We start from the raw sequence: 19,533 nt of genomic DNA on the forward strand, positions 1-19,533 counted from the left end.
AGGCGACTAAGGACAGAGAGCACTAGCAGGAGGTAACAGTCTGTGCCGCATAGATACTGTGATAGCTGTGGCAGATCTGAGGACCAAGCGCTTCGACTTGGCCGTCTCCCAGGACTCCGCAAGGATGGGCAGGCAGGAGGAGAGTGAAGAGCTGCACACATCATCAACACGGTTTTGCATTTTAACAGAGAGCGATGGGGAGAAATTCTTTTTCTTGTGAATTTAACATGCTGCAGATGAAACAGTTGAGCCAGGTTTGGTGGCACATACCTGTCATCCTAGCCCTCGAGTGAGTCCCCTGCCGGTCAGAGCTACATAGCAAGATCCTGTCTGGCAAAGACAAAGGGACGGGGAGTCGGGGAAGATGGTTCAGTCAGTAAAGTATGAGGACAGAAGTTTGGGTCTCCAGAGCCTATGTTAAAATCTGGACCTGGTGGTACACTGTTATAATCCCAGTTGTAGTGAGATCGGAGGTGGAGAGAGCTGGATCTGGGCTTTCTGGCCAGCTGCCCTAGGCTGTTTGGCCAAATTGCATACCAGAGAGAAACTCACTCAAATACAAAGTGGATGGTACCCAATGAAGGACACTTTCACACACATGTACATGCATGCAGCTGCACACACAAGCACAATATAAACATAACCCATAACAATAAACGAATAAGAGAATGAATGAATAGGTCAGTGTGAACCAAATTAGACTGCAAAGCTCGAGTTCTTGTCTTTGGTTCTTTATTATCAGACACCTTGGTTAACACCTCAGAAGAGAGTAATGGTATCGCTGAGTCTAGTCGCAGGGCTCAGAGGAATCTTAATTTTCTCATTTGTACAATGGAGATCATTAGAGACGTATAAGAAGCACGCCGGTTGAGGCCCATTGGATCTTTGCCTGTTATTAACACTGGGTAGAAGCCACCATCTTCACCATCAAAAGCGACTGAAGTGGGAGAAGTGGTTTAGGATGCTCAGGGCTCGCTTTAACATCCGCAGCTAAGAGCGGCTCCTCAGTGTTGCTGAATCTATACCGCTTCCTTGAGTCTCTTCACGGGAACGGCTAGGAAAGCCATCGGTTAGCAAAGGACATTGACTGCACACTTGAGAGGAATCTCTGCTCGTTCCATCGTCCAGGAGAATGTGGGAAATGAAAACTTCAGTGAGAAAAGTGGCACCTCGAGAGTGGCTGCGAGCTATTGGTTAGTTAAAGTAGAGGAAGAAAATGCAAAGACTCACAGATAGGGATTGGGAATACTAATTATTACCCCTCCCCTCGCCTCCTTGTGTTGACAGATCTTTGCAAAGGCAGAGAAGGTATATTTTACTTCTAATTTTCTATACCCTTGTACCTCATTTCTTTAGTGACTGAAGGTAATTTTGCTACTGAATTTTTTTTGGGGCCCTTGTGCCAAATTAGAAATTTGAAAAGCAGTGTCAATTTGATTGTATTTAAAGATTGTGTCAAAATTAGATTTGTTACCTCTAACATTCCCATTTCTGTAGAAAAATGATTGCGGGTCCCTGGGATGGTCCTAGCCAAGGGCCTTCAGCCACTTTCAGATGGCTTTGTGATCGTTTGGGCATGAGCATGGGGTTTCTATAGTGTTCAGAACCTTTTCCTGTCTTGAGATCAAAATGGTGGCTCCAGAGTGACGGGGAAAACCACGATGCATGGTAGTGACACCTTCACAGCCACTGGGACGGGTATTCGATGCTGACCCAGGCAATGGCGGCCTCTGAACCTGTACCTTCTCATCAGTCCCAAGCCACAGACTATAATAAAATGAAGTATTTGAGAACCAGAAGGATCCCATAGACCCTTCTGTATACTAATAGGTTGGCTTTCTGTGTTCTGTCCTGTTAGTGCTCCTATATCCCGCCCTGTACGAGAGAAAACCAGAAGAATTTGGAAAGTGTCATGAACTGGCAACAGTACTGGAAAGATGAGATCGGCTCCCAGCCATTTACTTGCTATTTTAATCAACAGCAAAGGTACGTCAATATTTGTATGTGAGTATTAATGTTGGTTGCTTGTGTGACTTGTGACGTGGGTGAATCGTAGTTTGTGCCCACTTGGAGAAAGTGTAGCTTGGAGATAATCTCGAGTGTTGTGTAGCCTGTAATCTCCATTCTTTCTAGTGTTAGAGCCACTTGCTGCTCTGCTGGATGGGAGGCATATGAAGAACATACAGAACAAAATGAGGCAGCGGGGGGGGGGGTAGGGAGGAAGGAGGAGAACCTGTACCCTGGATACACAGTGTGGATACACTACTAAGTGGTAGTGACGTTGCTAGGGAACACCATGCGCTGCCAGTGTGCTGTAAGACTCACAGGCTATTGCACGCAACCTAAGCATTATGCAGCATTGCAACTACATCCGTTCTTAACCCTTCTTTCGGTTCCGATGAAGTAGCAAAAGGTGTTCACACTACTCAAACTCTACCTGCCTGGGAAGCTCTCACTGTACCATATGCGCTGTATCAAGATGACCCCTCCAATCAGAACACTTGGCTGCCCACCTAGAGTGGTCCACTAAGTAAATTTCCACCATCCATTGTTGGATGTCTCACAGTTATGGCAATCCTCCTCTTCATCTCGTAATCTCTCTCTTGGTGAATGGCGCTGTCATTCACTTGTTCACCTGGTCCAGAACCATCCAAGTGGTCCTTGGTTTCCTCCTTTACTCTTAACCCTGTCTTCAGCATCCTGTGGATTCCCTGTGTGGTGATGGATTTTTTTTTCTCACTTCTATTGCTGTGGTCGTCTGGTATGTCCCGTCACCTTTACCTCGCACCACCACTAGCCATTCTCCGTGCTGCTGCAGGCCAGCTCTGGAGCGCAGGAGTCTGATCAGGTCACAGATAGTTCTCAGAGTAGTCTTACACGTCTTGGCATTGTCTCTATGTCAGGCACCTGTTGCTGCACAGCAGTGCACCTTCAGTCTCGTGCTCACAGCAGCCGTGGGTTGGCAGGGCTCATGTGCGGCTAGGTGCAGGCTACGATAGGTGTGTGGTTTACGGTGGATATTAGTTACTGATAAAGATCATCAGTAATCCTGTACCCCAGTGTCCAGAAAGCTGCAGTATCTTCCTTTGCATTGCATCATGGCAGCTGCATTCAATGGGGGGAAGGTCTCAGCTCTAGAAGTAGAAAATACCACTTCTAACATTTTCTATTGGCCAAAACAAGTAGCCAAGCCAGCACGGTTCATGGTGTATTGACAGAGTTTTCCCCCATCCCCCGCCCCCCAGAAAGCGCTGCAGATGATTTGTGGTCATGTTTACGGATAGGCTGTAGTCTTCACAGCATGCTGCAGACACTAGTGTCTGCCTGCAGAGTGTATCTTTCTGGGAATTAGCAAACGTCACATGATCAGTTCCTTTTTCTAGACCTAAACAAATCATATCAGAGCATACCATTGGAGTAGGGCAGTATCACCTAAGTGACGTGAGGAAACATGTTTTCTGAGCATATTCCAGAAGGAAGACGCTACAGAACAAACAGAAGGGCCGGCCACCATGTTTGTGTTCCATGTCCCATAGATAACCATGTACAACTTTGTCCCAGAGATTTGGAACCCTTGCTTCAACTAACATGCTAAGGAGCTTTTAAAAAGGCATCACTGGACCACCCACCTCCATCCAGGGGCAGGGAACCCTGATTGCTCTTTGGGCTGACGAGGGAGGGGGACTTGATTGCGGGAGGGGGAGGGAAATGGGAGGCGGTGGCGGGGAAGAGACAGAAATCTTTAATAAATAAATAAATTTAAAAAAAATGCATCACTGGGGTAAAGTTCTGGTGTCTGTCTCTGGCCAGGCTACGTGGCTCCTCCTTTACTCTGCCCTTCTTTTTTCCCAGCATTCACTTTAGTTTTCCCTGTCTAGCTCTATACTTTTGCCCTATCAGCCCAAGCCAGTTTTCTTTATTAATTAACCAGTCATATTCACAGCATACAAAGGAGAATCCCACATCTGGTTGTGGTAGCAGTTGTTGTAGTAGTAGGTGGTGGTAGTGGCGATGGTTATGGTAGTGGTTGTGGTGGTGGTTGTTTGTAGCAAGTAGTTGTGATGGTGGTGGCGGTGGCGGTGGTGGCGGTGGCGGTGGCGGTGGCGGCAGTGGCAGCAGTGGTGATGTAGCAAACAGGGATGCTGTATGCAAAAGACATTTTAGAGTGGGGACCAGCCGACCTTCATGGCAATGTACATCATGTGGGAGTGGAAAGTGTCAAATTTGACTGCATGAGAGATAAGTATAGTCCAGCCATGATGGTGCTTCTGAGCTAGAGGCGCTCACTCCTAAGACATCCCTAGAGGGCTCCAAAAAAGTTAGGAGCTTGAACTAAAAGTCTAGGAACAAGACATGGGGAGCAGTGTTAGACAGAACTGGAACTCCTGGGCACGCTAGCTGTCGCTGAGGCCAAGAGAAAGACTTGTGCTGGGAACACAACCAGAAGAGAAACGTCGAGGGACTACATTTCAGTCCTTGGCAAGGAGAGGGAGGCAGAGCGGCCAGAGGTTGAGGGCAAAGTCAAAAGAACAGCACTTTGACAGGAAACGCTGTCCTGAAAGGCCTCTCGGAAGAGAAGGAGGCCATCCAGAACTCTTCTCAGAAGGCTTTGGCGGCGGCAGGCCCTGCCTCCGAGGACAGAGATGGGAATCATTTTATATTAGGCCAGGCTGACACCGTGAGAGCAATTAGGGTGGGCACCCAACTGTAAAGCTCTCTGTGTCGGAGAAATCTCAGGCTGATGAGGTAGATACGGTTAAGAGAAAATATTTGCTAATCACATATCTGGTAAGGGGTCATCTGCAAAGTGTGGGAAGAGTTCCACAACTTGAGAGCAGTAACAACAGGAGAACGATTTAAAAATGGGCTAAGGACTTGAAACATCTCCCCAATAGACGCATAAAGGCCGTAGGTCTGTGAACCTCTATTTATATTGTTTATCTTCCGAGAAATACAATTCTAAACCACGCTGAGCTATCACTTTACCCTTCCAGGGTAGCTATTTTCATTTAAGGACTAAGATTTCAAAAGACACCTGTTGGTGACAGTGTAGGCAACAGGAGGCTCAGCACTATCAGTAGGCGTACACACTGTTGCTGCCATGGAGGAAGGCAGTGTGGCAATCCCTCCAAAACATTAAAAGTGCCATACACCAAGGAATTCCACCTCTGAATATTAATTTCAGAACTAATATTTGAAGTAAGGGTATCGAAGGGTTCACAGTACTTCTGTGTTTGTTGCTGCTACATTCACAGTAGCCAAGATATAGAAACACTCCGAATGTCCGTGGACAGATGAATGGGTAAAGAAAACACGGTATGTGGCAAGTACTCGGGAACATGCCAGAAATGTCAGCTCCTTGGGGACCTAAAACAGGAGGATGGGTGGATCCCGAGAAACTAAGACCAGCCTGTGCTACACAGTAAGACTGTTCATGCCATGTCATCTTAAAACAACAACAACAACAAAAAATACAAAACCAAACACCAAAGAAAACATGGTATATACATGCAGTGGACTGCCTTTAAAAAGGATGGGATAGCGAAGATGGCTTAGCGGGTAAATGTGAGTGCTACCCAGCCTGATGACTTGAGTTCAATATATGGAAATTCCATGGTAGAGAACAGAGTTGCCATTTGACCTCCACTCACATGCCATGATGAGCGTACCCACACACATGCATGTGTGTACACTCACAATAAACAGATAAATACTAACATTTTGAAAGGAGGACATCCTGTAATGTGGTACATGGATGAACTTTGGGGATACTGAGCTCTTTGAAATGCGCCAGGCACAGAAAAGCAGATACTCTGATATTAGGTTCCTGAAACAGTCAAATTCACAGAGGACAGCGTGAAATGGCGGTAGTTACTAGTGGCTGGGGGAGGTAAAAATGGGGGTTATGAATCCACAGGTGTATGTTTCCCTCATGAAAGATGAGACCCCACCAGAGCTGTGTACGACATTGTACCTCTCGTCCAACTCCAGGGTAGTTTATGCTTTAGAGTTTGTCAAGCCCCAGTAGGGCCAATAGACCTGTAATTGCACAGAGACTGTGATGGTGTGGTGAGACCTGTGCAAGTCCAAGCCAGACAAAATCCCAGCACTGAGAAGGGGAATCGGATGCCTAGTCCCACCCCTAACTAAGAAGATACCTGCTGGGAAAAAACAAATCAGTTTTCTTCAATGGAGTCACACTGGCTATATAAGCCACACTCCAGGGGAGGGTCCATGCTCAGAAGTAGTTGGCCAACACAGAGCTGACTTCAGACTTCATCTGTTTATGTTGTTTTTTGGGGAAGTTTTTGCTTGTTTTGATTTGGGAGTTGCTTTTTTTTGGGGGGGGGGGAGAGAGAGTGAGAACATGAGCTTGGGTGGGTAGGGAAGTGGACAGACTATAGAAGTTGGGGGAGGAGAAAGAATATGATCTAAATATATCATATGAAAAAAATTTAAAGCCAGTAAATGTTTGTTGAACTGTTGGATCCCATGTTAAAATTCTTACCACGATGAACAAAAAGTCCGGGAAGGAACTGAATACCTAGAAGGGCAGCAAGGACGCATGGAGAGAAATGAGCCAACTACAGAGTTAAACTGGCCAGAGAAAGGAAAGAAATTAAATGTGTAAAGTAAAGACGGTGGAACTGGAACACTGCCCGAGGAGAAGGAGCCAGGAAGAAAGGAATAATTTAATAAGCAGGGAGCTCTGCTCTTGCGGAGTGGGAGCCAGGACAGGACCAGGCCCCAGGGGTCAGCACACTTTTCTACTGCAGGACCGTTCAGGGTTTCTGCTGAAGCCCTTGCCCTGGACTGGGCACTGATTTCAGAACACAGCGGAGACAAACCGCCCACTCCTGCTCGCTGCCCTAACTAGCTGATGATGATTCTGATAACGCTTCCCCCATCCCCCACTCTGTTCTGTTTTAAAGGGGTTTCTCATGAAGGCTTGAGTCCTGAATCTCCCCAGCACCAGTTCAGAAGGACTGTCCCTCCACCGTAGTGACAGCTGTCAGATAGGAACAAGCCCTGTACCATATCCTCAACAGAAAACACTGCTCTCGAGTGTACTTCTGGTACCAAGCATGCAGGGTTTGCCGCCTAAGCCGTGTTTTAGTTCACTTCCAGGACCATACTGTCCTGCAGTTCAGTCCAAGTTGACGACTGCATTCCTGGACTTAACATCAAGTCCCACAAGTTAGAGTGCGCTCTCCAGCTCCCCACGCTCCCTCGATGCTGACACCAACCCTCTGTCCCAAGACTCCACTGTACATTTGACTGATGTGCACAAAGTCGGGGTCCCCATGGCCCTCCTCCATGAGCTCAGTTACATGCTGGAAGACACGCCTCACAGAACTCAGGGAACACTCACTCACTATGCCAGGTGATCACAAGAGACCTGGCTCAGAAACTGCCAAATGGGATGTAGACAGGACAATTACACAGCCTATCCTGCATACCACCCTTCGGGCACATAGTTGTGCTCACTAGAACCCCCATTTTGTAGGCATAACTAGTGGCTAAGTCAGCTTGCGGCTCCCATCTCTTCCTAGAGGTCAGGGGGCAGTGCTAAACTTTCGAGCTCCTGAATTTTTTTTTAGCTCTTTGATCACAAGCTGGTTCCTCTGTAAGCAATGCCCCCACCTCTCAGGGCCACCTCATTAATGTCAGCATGAACTCCAGGGGGGCAGGAAGGGGCTTCTTGTGAACAAGAGGTAGCCCCTATCACCTGTACAATAGGAGCTCTGCCCGGAATCCAGGGCCAAGACCAAAGAAGTATTTCTGAGGAGATCTTGTGTTAGTCTTAATACTGCCCATCGCACCTCCATCAGCAGGGATACATACCTCTACCCTTCCTGTCACCAAACCTGTCTGCAAACTGTCAAGTGCAGAGACAAGGGAGGGTGTTCACCACAGCTTGGTGACAAGATGCAATTCTCCAGTGACTCTGGGAATGCAGGGGTTTCAGGCTGGCTCTTCCGTCTGACATACGCGAGAGGAAACAGGAGCGCCGTTGAGGCGTGAGATGGCAGGTCCCCGTGTCTTACTACTGCCACACATGAAGTTAAAATAGACGCATGGCATCCACTCCCAGATGCTCTTGAGAAGGTGAACTTTATATTTAAAGCAACCTTTAGATTTCACACCATCGCAGGAAATTACGAGGCATCGTTACCAGAAACTTCCATTTTCAAGAAACAGGTGTGATTTTTTAAAAATCTAAGGGATTAGTGGAGTCTTACTGAGGTGAGCTATGTTCAGGAGGAGAATCTGCACGATTGGACAGCCACCAGCAATGGAAGGTCAGTCCTCGTGTCCTTTGGGCAACTTTATCTAAGGATTACATCTATTCACGGTCTCTTACTGCTTCTGAGCGGTTTGCCTCCCTCACCCCTGGTGCCCCACAGTCTTTCTAATGTGTCCATTTTGTATCTACAGTTTTTGTTCAGGCAGGATTACTATACATTTTCCTTTTTGTTCCTTGAGCTTATTTTTTTTGCAGTAAAACCCACTTAGGCCCCCTTCCCAAGCATGCTCTAGCAGTAGAATGGGGTTCTCCTGCCCAAAAGCTGCTTCAAACAGGTGCAGAGAGGTCCTCATGATTGTCTTAACTGGTTAGCACCTGAACAGGTGGGAATTTCCTTGGAGAGGGTTTATTTGTTCCCTCTGTGCATCTGAACGGATGGGCATTCACAGCTCCCATCATAGTTCTGTGTTCACAAACCCTCATCGAATGAATGAATCCGGCCCCAGCCCTTGTATCATCCCTTGAATTCCACTTCCGCTGCTGCTTCGGTTCAGATGTCTACGTGGATGCAATAACCCAAGCTGGTTTTCTTAGCTTTGTTCTTTCTTTCTGCTGCCTCCCCTTGGTGGGGTTGTGTCTCGATTTTAAGACTATTTGATATAGATGATGATGATATTGATATCATCATCATCATCTTTGATTAATTTTTTTTCTACTTCCAATTCAGCTCCAAATTCTGTTACTGAGCTATGTGTCAACATGAAATCAAAAAATAGATATATAGGCAGACAGACAGACAGACAGACAGATGAAACAACAAAACAGACATGGTCTCTATATATTGTATAATTGCAAAGTCAGGTAATGCAATGAAGAGGACCTACAGGCATTGCTTTGAGATATTATGGCAGGATGGGGCCTTGCAGACCTGAATGAATCGCGCTGGGAGAAGCAGAGGTGGTTCAGGAACTCCTAACTAGGTAGGTAAAAGTAAGACAGAGGAAGGCGACGTTGCAGTGGGGCACCGTGGAGTGCTTGGCTTCTGAGGCAAAGGACGCTTTGTGGGGCTCGGTAACTGTCAAGCCAGCGAGGCTGGAGTACAGCGTGTGAGAGAGTGTGTGTTGTTGACCTTGGAGAGAAGTAGGAAGTGTTGCAATTGTCCCGCTGCCTGCTCTGGTCCACTCATTACTCTGTTTCCCATAATGCCTTTGCCCCTTTCACCCCATTCATATGGGCACACCTTGGTTATTTTCTCTACTAGATATTGGCATAGCACCATGGCTCTAGGATGGACCCAGCCATTTCCTCATCCTGTGACTCTGGGGGTGACTTTATCTGTGCTTCGGTTTCCCTTGTGTCTACACCTTGGCTCGTGTCGCTAATCACTTCCGTGCTATATTCGCACATCTCCACAGTTGCTTTCCTTATATTTCCCGGAGTTAGATGAGTCTTCACATTGACCCCTTACAGATTGAGAGTTGCTTAAAGGCAGCAGCCACGTGGCCCCCGCGTATCTGAATTTATACTTCTCTACCTTGGATTCACTGTATAACTTGAGTGAATGGCTCACCTTCTCCGGCTTGGTTTCCTAACCTGTGTAATGAGAGTGACATCATCTACCTTGAGGAGTCTTGCTTTTATTTGGATTATGATAAAGAGTGCATATTCACAGCAGTGCATCCTGAGTAATAATATATGTTTGTCTCCTTCCATTTGATCCGTTTGTAGCACATAAGGAACAGTAACAAGTAGCCTGGCTCTTCTCTCATTGGAGGCTTGGGCATTGATTGATTAAATAAATGGGGTTTTATTAATGGATAAAGCAATATAACACACACACAAGAGAAAGAGTCTATTGCTCAGAAAAAAAAGGAAACATGCTATACTTATGCCACTGAATGGATATATTCTAATTCTGTAGTGTGTATTTTTACCCTTAGCATTTTAAAGACAGATGAACATAACAGCCTGAGTTCAAATGAGTAGAGAGCTCTGTAGAACACAGTTTGAAAGCCATTAAAATAGAGAATTAAAGGCAATTGGTCAGAAAAGTACTGCTCACTTACATGGAGCTTGGCTTTCTCACCTATAAACTTTAATAGACCAACGACTTTCCAGTCTCCACCACTCCTTTGCGTACCCAAGCTGTGTGGCTTTAATGACTCTGAGTCTTGTACATTCAGAAGAGCTGAAGATGCTTTATAAAATCCTAATGGTGCAAGAGAGAGAACGTTAGGAAAGAGCCAAATGGTCCACGGTCAGCGGAGGAGCAGGTAGTGCCACCACCTCACAGTAATTCGGTATTGTAAGCACATATGTAGATATGTGCTTCTGAATACATTTATAACCAACACAGTGAAAAGTGCTTGGTCCTTTGTGATTGTGTTTTTAACCAGGTCCTTGCATTCCAGAAACAGATTTTGATGGAGGAGGGTCATCTGTCTATGTGTTACTTTTATTGGTTAATAAAGAAACTTCTTGGCCTGATAGGGCAGAACTTATATAGGCAGAGTAGGCAGAACAGAATGCTGGGAGAAAGAAAGCTGAGTCAAGCAGATGCTATAGCTCTCCTCTCCAAGATGGACGCAGGTTAAGATCCTTCCTGGTAAGCCATCACCTCGTGGTGCTACACAGATTATTAGAAATGGGTTAATCAAGATGTGAGAATTAGCCAATAAGAAGCTGGAGATAATGGGCCAGGCAGTATTTAAATGAATACAATTTGTGTGTTGTTATTTCGGGGAATAAGCTGGCCAGGCGGCCAGGAGCCAGGCAGGAACACATTATACAAGATTTGTTCTAATAAATATCTTTATTTTAATGTATTTATAGATGGGATTTAAGTACATCATTGGCTATGAAGATATTCTTTCCTTCTTTTTTCTTTCCATGTTTTCTAGGACAAATTTCTAAAGAAAAAGATTTCTCACTTGTGGGCTTCTTAGGATTAATTTGCATACAAAAATGGGAACCTGGTTTTTAATTTACTTAGTTAGTTATTTTCATTGGCAAGAGGGTGGTGGTGGTTCATGCCGTGGCCCACATCTGTGGCCCACATGTAAAGGTCAGAGGACACTCTCTGGGCAGTGTTCTCCTTCCTCCTTGTGGGTTCAAGGCTGCCCTCTTTCTGCTGCTGTACTGTGTACCCCAGGCTAGCCGGCCTGTGAGTTTCATCCCCTGTCTCAACCCCAGAGTCTTGGCATTACAGATCCAGCTTTCTTAGGTAGGTTCTGGGAATCGAATTCAGTGCCTCAGGCTTGTGCAGCTGGCACCTCTACCTGCTGTGCCGTCTCTCTGGCCCAGATCTGAATTTTAAATAAACCGTTGAATTGGTGTTTTATGTTATAATTTTCATCACTAATTTTATTTTCTAGTTTCTGTGAGAGGTACTTCTTAATCTTTGATTAAAGAAGGGTCTGATTTCATAGTTTGTTTATTTTTGAATTATTTAATTCTTTTTATCTCGTGTACATTGGTGTTTTGCCTGCATGTACATCTGTATGACAGTGTCAGGTCTCCTGGAAACTAGAGCTACAGACAGCTGGGAGCTGCCATGTGGGTGCTGGGAATTGAACCTGGGTCCTTGGGAGAGCAGCCAGTGCTCTCAAACACCGAGCTATCTCTCCAGCCCCCCACCATAGTTTTTTTTTCATAAGCATATTGGCTTTCTCTTTATACTTTGAGTTCAGTGACATAGCATGAGTCTTCAAGAAGAGAACAGTGAATTTGAAATCTTAGTCTTTCCCATGTACATTCGTGTCTAGTTCCATATTGAGACATTACATCAGAACTGAAGGCTCTGTTTAGTCTCCAAATCTGTACTTTTATAAAAGTGGTGTTTGCTGTCTCCAGCAAGCTGTAGGATATGTATGGAATTCATTCCAGCGTTCCTTCTCCGCCTGACGTCTAAACACCATGCATTATTTAAAATGTGCAATTGAGATTCTCTTTTCTGATGGCTAATCAGAATGTCTTCGCGCCGGGCGAGTTCATCCTCTAACGGCTTTTATCGTCATGGCAATGAAATCACAAATGGGATGTTATCAAATCACTTTTCATTTAAGGTGCTTTATGCAGCCTTCAAAGAGAGCCCTGGGGGAATTGGGGAGGAAAACTACAAGAGGCACAGGACAAGTAGGTCACAGAGTGCAGCATCACCGGCTGGTGGAATGCAGGGCAGGGCTGTGCGTCAGGAGACTTCAGTTCTATGCATAGCTCCTGTTCTTGACTCAGTGAATGACCTTGGACCACTTACCGCAGCAGCGCTCTTGCCTCGGTTTCATATCAGATACAATGGGGCCAGAAGGCGCTTGTGGCACACGGAGAGTGTATGTGGAGCCCGCAGACTCACAGGCTGACATCTGTTCAGTCCTTTACTCCAATCCCTGGTTAAATAAAATGCGGGCTGAAACTAATTGGCTGTCAAAAAGCGAGCGTCTTCAGGGTTTATTCTGGTTTATCGTTTGAGGGAATGCAGTCCATCACACCGGGGAAGGCATCGTCGGCTGGCCTGTCAATCATGAATCAGCTGCTGGGTAGCTGGTGGATTCTTCCGGAAGTGAGGGAGCGGAGAGCAGACAGCAAGTGGGGCCAGACTGTGAGACCTCAAGGCCCTCCCTTAGTGACCCTCTCTCTCAAGGGATGTTCCCAACCCCCAAAACTTCTGTAGCCTTCCAAATAGCACCACCAAAACGAACAGAAGGGTGGGTACCATGGAGCGTGCCTTTATTTCCCATGCTTGGGAGGCAGATGCAAAGACAGGGGGATCTCGGAGTTTGAGGCCATTCTGCTCTACATAGTGATGTTCTGTCTGCCCCAAAAGGAGAACAGGCATCGCCTGCTGGGCCCGTGGGGGAGATTTCATATTCAAGGCAAGACAAATCCCAGATAAACAGATTTCTACCACATCGTTTTCTGTATTGGACCAGCTCTGATAGATGTGGATATCTCCTCTTCTTTCCCCTCAGCCTGCCGATCCATCTTCACACATTTTCAGTTAATAAGAACTTTTGTTTTGTTGTTTGTTTTTGTTTGTTTTTAATTAGTTCTTTGAATTTCCGGATCTCCACTAAGCAAGCAGAAGAGGCAGAAAGGGAGTGACTCATTGGTAACTGGGGAGGGGGGCCCCTGGGGAGTCGCGAACAGATGTTAGCACACAGCGATGACACTCGCCTTGCCGTCTTGAAAGCATGCGCTTAGACTGGCCAGCTTTACCACAGTCCTGGCTAGTGCTGTGTCTCACTCTGGAGGCAGACTGTGCTGTCTGAGTCTTGTGGCAGACATAACACCTTTCAGGTTCTAGGCCACGGAGCAGCAGGCTGGAGCCAACTTGTGCTACTGCTGAGCCACCTCCCTTTGCTCCTCCTCCTGCTCCTCCCTCTGTTCCTCCTCCTCCTCCTCCTGCTTCTTCTCTTGTTTCTCCCCTCCATCCTCCCTCTGCTCCCCTGGTCCTCCTTCTGCTGCTTCTCTTGTTCCTCCTCCTGCCCTCTCTGCCCCTCCTCTTCCTGCTTCTCCTCCTCTCCCTCCCTCCCTCCCTCCCTCCCTCCCTTCCTCCCTCCCTCCCTCCCTTCCTCCCTCCCTTCCTCCCTCCCTCCCTTCCTCCCTTCTGCTCTCCCCCCTTCTTTCTTTGTTGGTCTGTTCTCTGAAATATATCCATGCTCTGTAGATCTGGCTGGTTTTAAACTATAGCAATTCTCCTGCTTCTGCCTCCTGAGTATTGAGATAGCAGGGATGCACCATGCCTGGCTGTGATGCCCTTCTTTCCGTGACCTGAGATAACCTGTTCATCACAAATCAGAAACTTTCCATCACCAGTGTTGAGTCTAGACACTAAAACGGAGTTCAGGACAGGGCACCTTTGCCATTAGCTCTGAGTAGGTGTGACAACTGTCAGTGCACACACAGCTGGCAATAAGGCTTCTTCCATTCGTGTCTGCATTATACATGCCTCACACCCCACCTCCCATCTTCGCTCTTTTTCAGTGCTAGTGATGAAAGCGGGGACTTGACACGCTAGGCACAAGCCGCACTCTTGAGCTCATCCTAGCCCTATAGCTTCTCTGAAAGCAACTTTCCCCCAGTTCGTAAACTTGCAAGACTTGCATTCTGGGCCTAAGTACAAGAACTGTAATTTAGTTTTCTGTAAATATATATTATTGATTGTAGTGGATCGTTTAGTCTCTTGTGATTGTTTTGAATCTTGATTCTAATACCTGTTGAGCTGGTTACTTCTTTTATTCCAACACATGTGTGTGCGTGTGTGTATGTGTGTGTGTATATGTGTGTACACATCTCTGTGTTGGTATACTTGTGTGCATGTCCATGTGTGCTCATTCACAAGGAGGCCAGAGGATGGTCTTGGGTGTTGTTCCTCAGGTACCATCCACCATTTGTTGTTGTTGTTATTGTTGTTGTTGTTGGTGTTGTTGTTTTGTTTTGTTTTTTTGAAGCATTTCTCACTGGCTAGGGAGCCCCAGGGATCTCTCTGTCTCCACCTCCCCAGCACTGAGATTACAAGTGTGTGCCACCATGCCTGTCTTTGTAAGTGTGGGTTCCAGGGATCAGATTCATGAGCTTGTGTTTGCACTTGTGAAGCGTTTTACTGACCGAACCCTTAGATACCATGGTAATTGTAAGTCAGGAGAACTTCTGTTAATAAAGATGCTAAAACCCACTGGAACTTAAGAGACCTATTTTGTACCATCCCAGCCAGCATGAGCCAACTTCTATCCATCCTGCTGCCTCTGTGTCAAAAGTTGCTCAAGTGCTTCATAGACGTTAATTCCCTATTCTGTGTAGTTCTGCAGGGTGTTCTGTCCATTGTCCTCATTCTGCACATGGCAGAGCTGAAGCCTCCAGAGGTTGAGCAGCCTATCTGAACCACGTGCTTGGGTAAGAGTAGCCAGGATCGGTGAATAATAAGTGTACATATCTAGAGTCCAGACAGTGAGGCGATTCAACGCATTAATCCAGTGGATGCCAATCAAATCAACAGTACTAATCCCACTTCCTCGGACATTTATTGTTTCCTTAAAGCCTGGGAACTTCTTTCATCAGGTTCTTCATAAAATATATAGTACGCTATTGTATGTTATACGTATCCTATTGAGCTGTAGAATCCTGCAGTCCATTCCTTCTGTCTACTTTATTGTGGTAACTGTTCCCTGTCTCCATTTCTATTTCTTTATCAGCCTCCCCAACCCACTGTTCTGCTCTCCTCGTCTTCCAACCACTGTGCTCTGTTTCCAGAGTCTGTGTTCTTAACCTCCCCAGTGAAGAGTTGCTAACAGAGACCATAGTACTAGCCCGTGTTGGTATATGATAACACAAGAGTTTCTGTTAATTCTGACCAGTGACTCATTACCATAAACATTTTTGTTGTGGTTACTACCGATGGCAAAGTCATCGGAAATGCCAGCCTGCCGAATGTGCGCCTTTTCATGGCGCCCCCCTCGCCCAATAAACTCTGTGTGCATTTATTCCCCAAAACCTGTATTGCTGTCCTTTCATATATCTGCTCACAAGGTCTTTCCTCCCCGCCCCCACCCCTGGGCACACTTAAGCACCCCTTCTTTTCTGTTATCTCTGCACTGTGAGCAAATGGCCACTGCATCTTGAAGTGGATCATTGCCATAAGGGAGAGCAAGCATCCACAGAACACCCCAAACAAGCATGTGCCAGTGTCGGGCTGGGCGGTGGGAGTGTAGGCAGAAGAGACTGTTCTCACCCTCACATTTACTGCTCATGGGCAAGCCGGCGAGTAGGGTGGCCCTGATGGCTGCCAGCCGTAGGTGTTGAGCAAATGTCGGAGAACCAAATCCCAAGAAAGCCTTTTTAAATGCCCAAGTATATGTCTGGAAGCTGTGCCCTTTAGATTTGGAAGTCTATGACAAGGGGAGTATGCACATCTGTCTTGGGTTTTATACAGCTTTACGGCGTAGTCCCCATCTGGAATGTTAGTGGTGGTCAGATGGCAAAAGAAAAGAAAATGATATCCCTAGGAATCCATACTGCTCAATGCGTAGAAGTTTTCTGTGAACTTCAAACTCTTATTTTTTTTTTTTTAAAAAAACATGTTCGGATGGCCACTCTGCTGTTAATTATTTGCATATTGTCTTATTGAACACTGGCTATCATATGCTCCAGGGATGACGTTAAGCTGCTGGCACACACAGGTATTGTTATTTAGTCATTGGTCACTGCTCTAATTGTCATGCATGTTTCTCAGTCGCATGTTCTTTGTAGGAGCTTGTTAAGGAGAGACTTATCCTGTGGGAATAGAGCCTCAAAACTAATTCAGCTAATTTTATAATCCAGAAACATCTTAATATCTGCTTAATGCATTGTGGCGAAGAGACACAGTTGCACAACAGACAACAGCAACACTGAGTGTAAAAGCTATTATTATTCATGTATCCTGTAGGATGCAATTTGGGGGTCCAGACGTGTGAGTCATTGGTTGCCTGGGTGGAAATGCTAGGCCTGCTTCTCTTTTTTTGTGTGCAGTACCAAAGCGCATATATACATACACACATATATATGTATGTATGTATATATATATATATATATACTCTTCTAATTATTTAACTTAAAAATAGCTGCTTTTTTACAACACATTGTAGTGAGACAGGGCTTCTAATAACTGGGAACCTTGCAGAACTGACAGCGTTCGAGTAGAAGGTAACCCTTCCTTCAAACTTGCAAACAAACAAGATACTCAGCTGTTCTTTTCCAACCCAAGGCACATTTTAAAATCTTTTTTTCCCCACAGCTGCCAGAATAGTAATGCGTTACTGACATGCAAGGGGTATAAACGTGAAGAAATGGACCTGTGAGTGGCTTTTCTTCATTGAGGATCTAATGATAGAGAACTGAACTGAACCTAGTCAGACAGCACTGGTGGTTAGCCAAGAGAATTGTGGAGCGAATTGCTGTGGGGTGCGTCTGAATAGCCATGTGCCTGCCTGGTATCTTCTCATGTGGCCGTTCCCATGCCAGCAGCATTGCATGGCACGCGAGGCCAGAATAGGGATGTACCCGCGAGGAGCAGGTTCGGAGGTGTCCCCGCGCAGGCAGAGCCCTTCAGCAGGATGAGCTGGAAGAACAGAAACTATCCCACAGTGGGAGAGGTTGGGCTAGATGTGGATTTTGTAAACAAACAGAGAGGGGTCTGGGCAGATAGCTCAGTCAATACCTGAGTTTGATTCCCAGGAGGCACCCGGGGTGGTGACAGATGCTTTTAGTCCTAGCACTGGGGAGGCATACAAGACAGGCAGCTCCCTGGGCATCTCTAGCCAGCCATCCTCAGCTTCGTGGTAAGTCCCATGTCAGTGAGAGACCCTATGTCTTAGTTACTGCTGCTGTGATGAAACACCTTGGCCAAAGCACCATGGGGAAGAAAGGGTTTATTTGGCTTCTACTTCCACATCACTGTCCATCACTGAAGGATGTCAGGACAGGAAACTCAGGCAGGTGGGATGGGCGCTTCCCACGGTGGGCTGTGCCCTGCCTCATGAATCACTAATTAAGAAAATTCTGTACAGGCCTGCCCACAGCCTGATCTTAGGGAGGCATTTTCTTAATTGAGGTTTCCCTCCTCTCCGATGACGTCAGCTGTGTCAAATTGACATAAAACTACCCCAGCACAACCGGTCTCAAAGAGTGTGGGTAGTGCCCGAGGAATGTTCCGAGGTTGATTTCTGGCTTACACGCACGTGCGTGTGCACACTTCCCTCCCCACGCACTCATACACAACACCCTTACGCACGTGAACATACATAGGCATACCCACTCATAAAAAACAAAAAGGCAGAGAGGCAAGCAGAGGAGTAAATATGATCACTTGTTTTTGAGATTATCTGAAAATAGTTGGCACAATCTGTAGAAACACAAGTAAATACGCATGACTGTTTGGGCGAACACAGCTCTGGCATTTGCAGTTTCCAACAAATAGACGTGGCCTTTAGGCTAGGATCGCGTTTCCCCCTCCGGATTTGCTCAGCTGCGGTTCGGGGACATAGATTTTTTTACTCCATCCTCTGAGGCCTTTTGCCACGCCGCTCACATTTGTCGAGCTCACATTTTGAGCTTAGCAGAATGCAGAGCTCTTCTAGGTCCGGGAACCCCAGGGAGATCATCTAAGTGGAGCTGAGCAGATGCTCGGTCCAGGTCCATTCTTTTGTGAGAAACCCCCTGGGTGTGGCTGAGCCTGCTGTCTTCTACCCCTGACTTGTGACACCCTTGCCATCTTGACTTTTCTCCCGGGAACCATGGGGACGAAAGTGTTTCTTGACCTCCTTTAAGATGCCCACTGGTGCACGCATTGGGCCCACTCGTGTTCAGATGGGAAGGAGATACAGTGACATTTGAGGGGATTCCTTACCCTGCTCATTTCCTTGAGAACCAAAATGTTGAAGCTCTTGCCAGCCTTCCAAGCACCCAATGGAATCCCGGCTCGTGTGCTTATTTTGGGTTCATCCGTGTGTTTGTCTTCTTCTCCCGGGAAACGGTTTCTCACACCCACGTTGCAAGTGTGCAATCTGCGATTATTCCGTGTCCTCCGAGCCTGCAGCGAGGGCTGAGAACATGATTCAGCTTAGGGAAATGACAGAAAATGGGGCTGTTAGAGTGAGCTTCCAAACACGGTCTCTTTTTACGTGTGCAGTCGCTCTGCTGGTATCAGCCCCTGTCCCTGGAAACAAGCGGACTTGAACACTAAGCTGCTAGCTCTGCTGGTGTCAGCCCCTGTCCCTGGAAACAAGCGGATTTGAACACTAAGCTGCTAGCATCCCAGTGTTGGAGGGACCTAGGAGGCATTGTTACTTTCTTGTTGCTGTGGGAAAACACCTGACAAAAGCAACCTCAAGGAGTTGCAGCTGTATTGCAGCTCACAGTTTGAGAGTCCATGCAGCTGTATTGCAGCTCACAGTTTGAGAGTCCATGCCAGTATGGCAGAGAAGCCTCAGTGTTGAAGGCCGTTGCTGCTGTATGACTGGAGCCAGAGGCAGCTGGCCATGTTGCTTCTGCAGATCAAAAGCAAAGAGATGAAAACTAGTATTATTTTTTTCTAAGTCAAAAGTTCATACTTTCTGCTTGCAAATCTTGACAGTGGTGCCTGCATTTTTTTTTTCCTGAGAAATTAGGAGCTTTCATAGACACGGGTTACACCTAACAAGTATCTGATGCCAGCACTTCAAGAGTCAGGTTGAGAAGACAGACAGGTTGTTCTAAAAAAAAAAAAGAAAGAAAGAAAGAAAGAAAGAAAGAAAGAAAGAAAAGCAGTGAGC

At 46.4% G+C, this 19,533-nt stretch overlaps 1 protein-coding gene across 2 annotated transcripts in view; it reads left to right on the forward strand.

Annotated features, from left to right (window-relative positions):
* The window catches only part of Kcnmb4 (potassium calcium-activated channel subfamily M regulatory beta subunit 4), a 55,760-nt gene that overhangs the window by 24,388 nt on the left and 11,839 nt on the right, over window positions 1–19,533 (forward strand). For both annotated transcript variants that reach the window (XM_041677416.1, XM_041677407.1), the window contains exon 2: window positions 1,859–1,986. In XM_041677416.1, the coding sequence (XP_041533350.1) occupies window positions 1,859–1,986 (128 nt within the window). The remainder of the gene's footprint in view (window positions 1–1,858; window positions 1,987–19,533) is intronic.

Source organism: Microtus oregoni, unplaced genomic scaffold (genome assembly GCF_018167655.1).
Source record: "Microtus oregoni isolate MIOR12 unplaced genomic scaffold, Mior012 000001F_ref0000356, whole genome shotgun sequence".
NCBI classification, from domain to species: domain Eukaryota; kingdom Metazoa; phylum Chordata; class Mammalia; order Rodentia; family Cricetidae; genus Microtus; species Microtus oregoni.